Below are 8,590 nucleotides of genomic sequence, written 5' to 3'. Positions count from 1 at the left end.
TGAAGGAATAATGGGAACTAAGGAATTAAGGAATAAGGAAAACAACAGTATAAATCTGCCATCCTTCTAAGCAGCCATAATTTGTCTCTCTCCTCATTTCAAGACTTGACACAAGATACCAACAGCAGAGCTGGTCTCAAATCCCTCCCTATCAGATGCCTGGGATGCTGTCAGAGGGGATTTGCATTCAGGAGATTTAGGGGCTGTGTGGGTGCCCTGGGCAGGGCTGGTCCCATCACACATTGGATGTTGCTGTAAGAGGTACCTCAAGGACAGGAACTTTCTGAGCGAGGTTTTCCTCTGCCCCCTTTGTGCAGGACCCGCACCAGCAGCATTCCAGGATGGAACTCTACGGCTATCCCTTGAAAGCCAAGTTTAACCAGCCACGGCCACCCCCTCCCAAGGTCCTGCCAGCGACCAACGTGGCCGCTGGCTACAAGAACCGCATTCCCTATAACCCCTCCGAGAGCTTCAACATGCCATGGATGCCCAACTCCTACTACAAAGCAGCTGCCCTCAACCCCACCTTGTCTCCCCTCACCGAGAGCTTCCCGGGGCTGCCCCCCACCAAGATGATTCCTTTCATTTCCGAGAGACCCAGCGGGGTCTTCACCCGGCACACGCTGGACGACTGGCACAGGTCCAACATGACCAACTACAAGGAGTCGGAGACCACGCGGCACAACGCGGAGCGCCTGCGCGCCGACCTCACCCGCACCATCAAGGACGTGTACCAGCAGGCCAAGAGGACGCAGGGGGAGAGCACCAAGAACCTGGGCGAGCGCATCAATGACATCGAGTACTGGAAGTCCGAGCTCTGCATCGAGCTGGACGCCATGATCAGGGAGACCAACTCCCTGATGGACATGCAGAAACGGCTGGAGAGAGCCTTGGCCGACACCGAGGGCCCCTTCCAGGTAGGGACCCTGCAACCCCCAGCCCACACATCTGCAGCCTCTCAAACCTCTCATAAAGTCCATCCCAGCCCTGTAACATTGGAGAGGTTTCAAGAAGAGCCCATTAGTTGAGTCAGTGATAAACAAATCCCCTGCATCTGCTGCATCCTCCTCCGGCACATGCTGAGCACATCACTGCAGTGTTTGTTTAAGCAGATATTTCTGTATCCAGAATCCTGGCTTGGGACACAAAAGCCCGTGTCTTACTACGAGGCTCTGGGGAGGTCCACACCGGGCCTGACAGGGGTCCCTGCACTCTGCTGTGGTGGCTGGGGACATGAGGGCTCTGTCCCTTTGGTTCCATGCTGATGTGGCACTCGGCTGCTGCTGTCAGCTGACCCTGCTGCCTCGGGCAGCTTTCTGCAGGCTGCCATCCTGTGCCTGCCTGCACTTTCCTTTCCTGCATCCCCTGACTCGGGGACAGTCCCTGCAGGGAGCCCTGTCCTGCAGCCAGCGCTGATGTCACCCCTTGTCCCACCAGGTCGCTCACAAGTGTTTGCTCAATCGGGAGAAGAGGATGGGCATCGACCTGGTCAACGACGACGTGGAGAAACAGCTGGTCACGGTGAGTTTGGCACACGCGTCCTGTGACCAAGCTGGTTCTACCCACACTCCCCTGAGCAAGTCTGGCAGCCCTGTTCCCTCACTGGCTCTTCAGTGCTGCTGAGAGAACCCAGCCTTCGTCAACCCCCCAAACCTGCTGGTGCTCCCACCCAGCAGCGTGTCCCTGGGACAGGCAGGACGAGCTGGAAAGGAGCCGGGTTTGTGTGGCTCATCAGGCTCCTCTGATCCTCTTTGGGGAGCCTGTGAGATGGCCCTGCCTTTCTGAGCCCTGCCTGCACAGATCTCCCTTTGTTTGTGTGATCTCTGTCTGTATCTGCAGCACATTCTGTATATTACACACACACACGGAGAGGGCAGGGTGCGCCCGACAGCTTGTCTGCTTTCCCCAGCTATATTAGTTGGGCTAATAAAAGATATTAACTCCACTTGCCCAGCTCTGCTTTGCTCAGGGCAGAGTGGCTGCAGCAGGACTGTCACTGCGTGCTCAGGCAATGGATTTGATTGGAATCATAAAAACCTGCACTCCTGCCTGCCTTTATCTAAGCTGCTTTAAATCATGAATTAAAAGCAAGCATGGCACAGCAAATGGGATCCTAATGCAGGGTACAGTGAAATATAATCACTGCAAAAGCCTCACGAAACTGGGAAGGAAATTGCAGCCCCTGGGCCTGTGAAGCCACTGCTCTCTTAGAAGATCTTTTGTTATGAGTCAGGCCCTGAAAAATTAAAAGATTAGTTTGAAGGTCATGAGGGCTTAGGAAAATTATCAGAGCTGGTATCTCCATAATGCCATTTGGGTTTTTTAATGTTTGGGATGCATTTAGGCTGTGCTTTCAGCTGGCTCCTGCATTCAGGAGGGATTGAAAATCCCTGGGTTTGGAGCACTGATCACCCGTCTGGAAACCCTCATGGGTGCAACAGGCTTGTGCTGCACCAAGGGAGCTGAGAGCAGCACCAGCCTTCCCCCAGGGAGCTGAACCCTGCCTAGAACTGAAAACCCCTCAAACTGAAAACCCCTAAACCGGGTTTACACCAAAATCCTCTTGTCCCATACGGATGGGATTCCTTGTGGGCAGGAAAATGCCCTGGGACTGGGGATGGGCACGTGTGGCACCACTGGTCTGGGGCGCTGGGCCGTGCTCGCTCTGGGGGAAGGGGAATCCCTGCCCTGTGCCCCAGGGCAGGAGTGCCCAGCAGTGCCCAGGACCCCTGAGCACCTGAGCTGACGGGGCTGCTCTGCCTTTGCCCAGGAAATCAAGATCATCAGGTCCTGCCGGGAGAGGCTGCAGCAGTGCCTGGACACGGTGAACGCCCAGATCATGTAAGGAGGGCTGGGGGCCCTCGCTGCAGGGCTGGTGTGTGTTTGCAGCTGTGCCCCTGCAGATCCCTGTGGGATCAGTCCCTGCAGGCTCTGGGGGAGGCTCTGGGAGCACAGAGGGGCTGAGGGGAGCAGGATGGGCACAGAACCATCCCACGGCTCCATTCTGCTGTTTGTGTGCTCCAGGTGCAACAAGGAGGCCCGGCAGGAGCTGGAGAAGGACCTGGCTGACAAGCAGCTGGGCCACCACATCGACAACAAGTGCTACCAGCTGAAGAACACCTCCAGAGGCATCCACTTCTTCAAGGGCGTGGAGAGGATCGATGCCACGTGAGCTCTGGGGCCCGCAGAGCAGGAGCAGGGACTGCCCAGCCCTCTCTGGGGGCACATCCATCCCTCCTGGAGACACCAGCCCGAGGGGTGCTCGCCCTCTGGGCTCTCCAGGGGGAGAAGAGCCCTCTGCCCGACTTCATTAAACATTAGATCAGGGCTCAGAGCTCAGCCTGCCAACGAATTCAGGCCAGCACCTCTGCACAGCTCATTAAGTTTGTGCATGTTTCCAGAGATGTCTCAGTGCTTGCCTGAGTGCTCCTCACTGATGGGAAGGCTGGGGGCTCACCCCTGTATGGAGAGGGAGCTGAAATGACCCAGAAAATCAAGAAATGAGAGCGTGGTCCTGGGACAGGGTTCTGCTGCTTTTGGGTGCCAAGAATTCAGCTTTGGCATTGCTGTAAATGAACAATGACCTAACCCAGCACTCACAGAGAGATGCCCAAGTGGCAAAGGGCTGAGAGAATAAATCTGCCCACACAAACCCATGAAGTTTATGGAGAGGCACAGATTGAGACAATTTTTCTAGTAGTTTGAATAATTATTCACAGCAGAGCTCAGACATATTTAGACAGGCAAATGGATTGCAGAGGATCGAGGCTGAAATTCAGAGGGGGGTAAAGTGTGCCAAGAATCAGCAGGTTTTAAATGGAGCTTATGTGGTATTTAAGTCTTTTGTTGATCTTGTTCTGGACTACTGCACAGGCAGGAACTTCATCCCAAATGCACAGACAGGGAATGGAGTGGGATCTAAACTCGTTTGGTTTAGTGGGACACTGAGATGGGCTGTGAGCAAAAGGAATTGACTGAAGTGTGATCTGTGTGTCCTTGTGAGGCTGGGAATTCCTTGCCACTTAATGCCTCGAAGGTGCAAATAGAGCTCCGATTGGAATCTCTGTTTTTTATGGGAGAATCTTTTGTTTGTCTGAACTTTCACAAGTTATCTTTGTGAGCATTTCATAAATATCATCAAACGAATGGGGTCCAGCCCTCATTTGATAAATATCATCAAATGAACAGGGTCCAGCTCTCATTTGATAAATATCATCAAATGAATGGGGTCCAGCCCTCATTTGATAAATGTCATCAACCAAGTGGGATCCAGCCCTCATTTGATAAATATCATCAAATGAACGGGGTCCAGCCCTCGTTTGATAAATACCGTCAAACCACCCAGGTCCAGATGTTTTAGCTCCCTGCAGTTTAATTCACAGCACAGGTTTCCTTGCCTCGCTCTGCAGCGGGGTTCCAAGGCCGTGCTCTCCCCGCAGGGTCTCAGTGCCCGAGACGTGGGCCAGGTTCACAGACAACAACATCTTCCGCTCGCAGAGCGCGCGCGCGGCCTCGGCCAAGCTGCGCGCCAGCACCGAGAGCCTCCTGATGGGCACGGCCGACGAGATGTGGCGCCAGTTCAGCAAGGTCAACGACGCCTTCACCAGCCGCATCACCGAGATCGCCAACGTCAAGAGCAAGATCCAGACACACCTGGCCAAGGTACCGGCCCCGCCCTCCCCAGGGACGGGGCTGTCCCTGGGCTCCCTGCCCTGCTCTGCCAGGCATGGCAGGGGGAGAGCAGTGATGGGCCCTGGCTCGCAGCTCTGGGACTCTTGGGAAGCGTCTTGGGAATGGCTCACACCTGTGAAGTTTGCAGGGGCTGACAGCACGTCCTTAAATAAGAGCCATTAAAACCTTTCCCTGATGGATGATCCATTCTTGCAAGCAGCAAATTTGGGAAGCTGGTAATTCAATAGATCCATCACTGCTCCTAAACCACCTCTGCTCCTAACTCTTCTCTAATGTGGCAGCAAGAGCAAAGAGATATTCCCTGAAAACTCTGCTGGATCTGGGCCTTGATGTCACAGCAACAGTGGCCTGAGCCTAGGGGCTGTTTATTGAACTTGGGTTTTTTCCTGCACCAGCAGGAGAGAAGGGAATGATGTGATCGCTTGAGAAGATCTCTTTTCACTGATTCCTGTGTTTGTCTCACCCCAGACACGGCAGGAAATCTTCCAGCTCGAGACCAAGATCCAAGTCATCCAGAAGACCATAAGGGACAAAGAGGTTCAGCTGAAGGTGGCCCAGACCCGGCTGGATGAGCGCTCGAGGAGGCCCAACGTGGAGCTGTGCCGGGATGCTGCCCAGCTCCGGTGAGGCCGGGCTGCCAGGGGCTCTCAGGAGCATCTCTGCATGGCAAAATGGCTATTTTCCCTAAATATTCCTTCCATAAGTGCCCTGGTCAAACCTAAAGCACTGAGCAGGTGTCCCACCCCTCGGGTGGCATCTTCTCTCCTGCCTCACCCAGGGGGCTGCTGGTGCCCAGTTTTGGAGGATAAACCTCTTGCTCTCCCTGCTGTGCCCTCCCAGAACCCTAAGGGGGCTTAGGAGAAGGAGGGAGAGGGGCTTTTATACAGGCAGAGAGTGACAGGGCAAGGGGCAGTGGCTTTAAACGCAGAGATGGCAGGGACAGATGGGATACTGGGAAAGAATTTCTCTCTGGGAGGGTGGGCAGGCCCTGGCACAGGTGCCCAGAGCAACTGGGGCTGCCCCTGGATCCCTGCAGTGCCCAAGGCCAGGCTGGACACTGGGGCTGGAGCAGCCTGGGACAGTGGGAGGTGTCCCTGCCATGGCAGGGTGGCACTGGATGGGCTTTAGGGTCCCTTCCAAACCCAAACCACTCTGGGATTCTGGTCTATGAATCTGTGATTCTGCTCTCTGACAGGCTGAGACTGAGAGCACTGAGCCCCTTCCTTTTGGGTAGCTCCAAGGAAGGGTGGACATGTGGAGCTGTCCTCCCCTCATTGGGCACACTGGAAATCCTTTCAAGGACTTTGGGACCGTGCCCCAGGGAGTGCCCAGCAGCAGCCCAAAACTCACAGCTCCTCCTGGGAGCCCTCTGAGCACAGTTCCCTTTTCAAAGTGATTTAAACCCAGCCCCAGAATTGGTTCAGCATCTCACACACTGCTGGCTTTTCCATCCTCCACTTGTTCCACGTTCCCTTTTACCTCTCCCAGTGTCCTGTCCTGCTGTGTGTGTCCCCTGTGCAGAAACCCTGCACGGGGAAATCCAGGAGGCTGAACCAACAAAGCCACAAACCCAAAGAGAAACAGGAAACCAGAGCTGCTGGTCCCTGTTCTGGTGGCACGAGCTGCTCTGACAGACATGGCTGAGCATATCCAGAGCTTTGGAACAAACTTCTCCACTCCTCCCCGTGGAGCTCGGGAGGAGCTCTGCCCTTGGCTCTCCCATACCGGGGCACGGGGGTGGGAATCACCTGAGTGTGCTGATGGGGGAACCCTGTGCCCAGAGGGCCCATCTGGGTGGGCACCACCCCACGGGGGCTCTGACGGGTCCTGCTGTTGTCCAGCCTCGTCCAGGAGGTGAACGAGATCAACGAGACGCTGCGGAACCTGCACCAGTGCCTGCGTGCCTCCGAGGACATGCTGCAGATGCTGGTGCGCTCCAAGGGGGTCCTGGAGCACGACCTGGTGGTCAAGAACAACTCTCTGTTCATCGACCAGGAGCGCTGCATGGGCATGCGCAAGAGCTACCCCAGCACCGTGCAGATCCTGGGCTACGTCTCGGCCGGGCTCACCTGAGCGCCCGGCGCCCACGGCACGACGCGTCCCCCCTTCCCCCAGCTGCTTTGCAAATATATTGTTGCAATTTCACAACTTTGTTAGCGTTTCATTTCCCGGGGTAAACTCCGCGTGGAAATTAAATGAGTGCTTTGTTTGTTGGGTTACCAGGATGATTCTTTTTTCCTTTGTCGTTTTCTCTTTCACCGCGTGCCAGGAAGGAGCTGAAAATATCCTGTATGTCACCAAACCCACCCACGGGGATCCATCCCTACCCTCCCAGTCTGTGCTTTCAGGAGAAAAGCTGTTGTGTCTTCCTCCTTTTGAGTGTGTGTGATGTGGAGAAGGCACAAGGGGAAGTAAAGCCACTTGTCAGAATAATGAGCTGCTGACATCCAGGATGGATTTTTAATGGTGCAGCAGAAGAAACACAAACTGTCCCGGAAATAGTTGCAGTTTGTGCTGTTCCTAAAATAGAAAAATGTGCATTTTAAGCTGATTTCTAATGATAATTGTCTTGCTTTTGAAAAATGTTAAATGCCATCAAAAATGTCAGTGCTGCGGTTTTAAAAAGAGGAAGTAGATTCGACTTGGAGAAAGTTCATTGAAGAAAATGCTGTGGGTTTAATTTTGGGTTCCTGGTTTAACCTCTCACTTGTAGTTCCTTGACAGGAGCACCAAAGCTCTTTGAAGATAAAGAGATTAATCGGTGTTTAAGCCCCTGAACCTTCTCTCCTGCTGTAAGGCCTGATTTTACCAAGTACTGGAATCTCCAGAGGGATAAGTCTTCAATCAATCTGAGGCTGAGTGTGAAAGTCACGTTGCAGTTTCTCTCCTTGGGCTATCGCAACTCTTGAGTCTTTAACTTCAGCTGCTGAGCTCAGCCTAAAGCCCGTGGGCACCAGGAACCCAAAGGGGCAGCAGCTCGAGTCCCTCCCTCCCCTGGGAATCCAGGGCAGGGCCCCCGGCCCAGCCTGGGGCTCGCAGGAGCTGGGAGCCCTTTCCTCGTCTGCCAGCCCCGATGGCTCCTCCTCACCCCACGGACCCTCTGCCCTCCCTGGCCTCCCCATCCTGGCAGGATCTCTCTCCCAGCACCAGCCCTAAACAGGAAGCAATTGTCTTTCTAACATTTTTTTTTTCTTTACTAGCACTTCTTTTGTCGAGACTAAAAATAGATTTCCTCTACTTTGTGTGTGTCCTGGGGCCGGAGCCCATCGGAGGCAGCAGCCATCCTTCCAAAGGAAAGAGACAGCCGTGAGCAGAGAGACTGCCCAGCTGACCTCACCCTCCCTCTCTGCACTCCCCTGCCTCCCAAAGGAGCCAGGGCCAGCTGAGCTCAGTTTGTGTCAGCACCCTCTGGCCTCGGGCTGCCCCGTGCTGTTCTCTGCCTGTGCTCCTGTCCCCAGCCCCGGTGATCTTGGCTGCTCCCCTTGTCTGCAGACCCACTCCAGATGTTCTCAGGCACAGCTGCCAGGCCTTTGGGCCCCAGGAGTCTGTCCCCAGCTGAGTGTGGGGCAGCCGAGGCACCCACAGCCCTTTCCTGGAAGGCTCCAGCCTTGGAGTACCCAGAGCCAAGTCCTGGCACCAGCCACAGCTTTGCCTTCGCTTCACTTCCACCTTTGGTTTGAGTCATGTCAGAAATATCTGGGCTCTGTGTTACAGTGAGGACACACCAGGATCAGTCTCCACTTTTCTCCAAGTTTGCTTTCAGAGCTCCCCAAACACTGATCTTTCCCATGGCTAGCTCCTTTAGGGCTCTCTCCTAACTGCCAGCAATTATGTGGTGCTGCAATTACCCAGCTCCATTTTCTCTCGCTGTCCTGGCCTCTCGATGCTCCTTTCCACA

The 8,590-nt window shown here is 54.7% G+C and overlaps 1 protein-coding gene across 1 annotated transcript; it reads left to right on the top strand.

Annotated features, from left to right (window-relative positions):
• Window positions 1-341: 341 nt before the first annotated feature.
• TEKT3 (tektin 3) lies at window positions 342-6,765 on the top strand. The gene is made up of 7 exons (XM_066565729.1): window positions 342-917; window positions 1,438-1,521; window positions 2,771-2,841; window positions 3,025-3,168; window positions 4,440-4,662; window positions 5,161-5,315; window positions 6,534-6,765. The coding sequence occupies exons 1-7, from the start codon at window positions 342-344 to the stop codon at window positions 6,763-6,765; spliced, it is 1,485 nt and encodes a 494-aa protein (XP_066421826.1).
• The last annotated feature ends 1,825 nt before the right edge of the window (window positions 6,766-8,590 follow it).

The sequence above is a fragment of the Molothrus aeneus genome, chromosome 25, assembly GCF_037042795.1.
Source record: "Molothrus aeneus isolate 106 chromosome 25, BPBGC_Maene_1.0, whole genome shotgun sequence".
Classification (NCBI taxonomy): Eukaryota; Metazoa; Chordata; class Aves; order Passeriformes; family Icteridae; genus Molothrus; species Molothrus aeneus.
This window is presented reverse-complemented; position numbering and strand designations above follow the sequence as displayed.

Coding starts and splice junctions, on each gene's coding strand:
- TEKT3 (XM_066565729.1), top strand. CDS start 342: ATGGAACTCTACGGCTATCCCTTGAAAGCCAAGTTTAACCAGCCACGG. Junction 918..1,437: donor ACACCGAGGGCCCCTTCCAG/GTAGGGACCCTG, acceptor TTGTCCCACCAG/GTCGCTCACAAGTGTTTGCT. Junction 1,522..2,770: donor TGGAGAAACAGCTGGTCACG/GTGAGTTTGGCA, acceptor GCCTTTGCCCAG/GAAATCAAGATCATCAGGTC.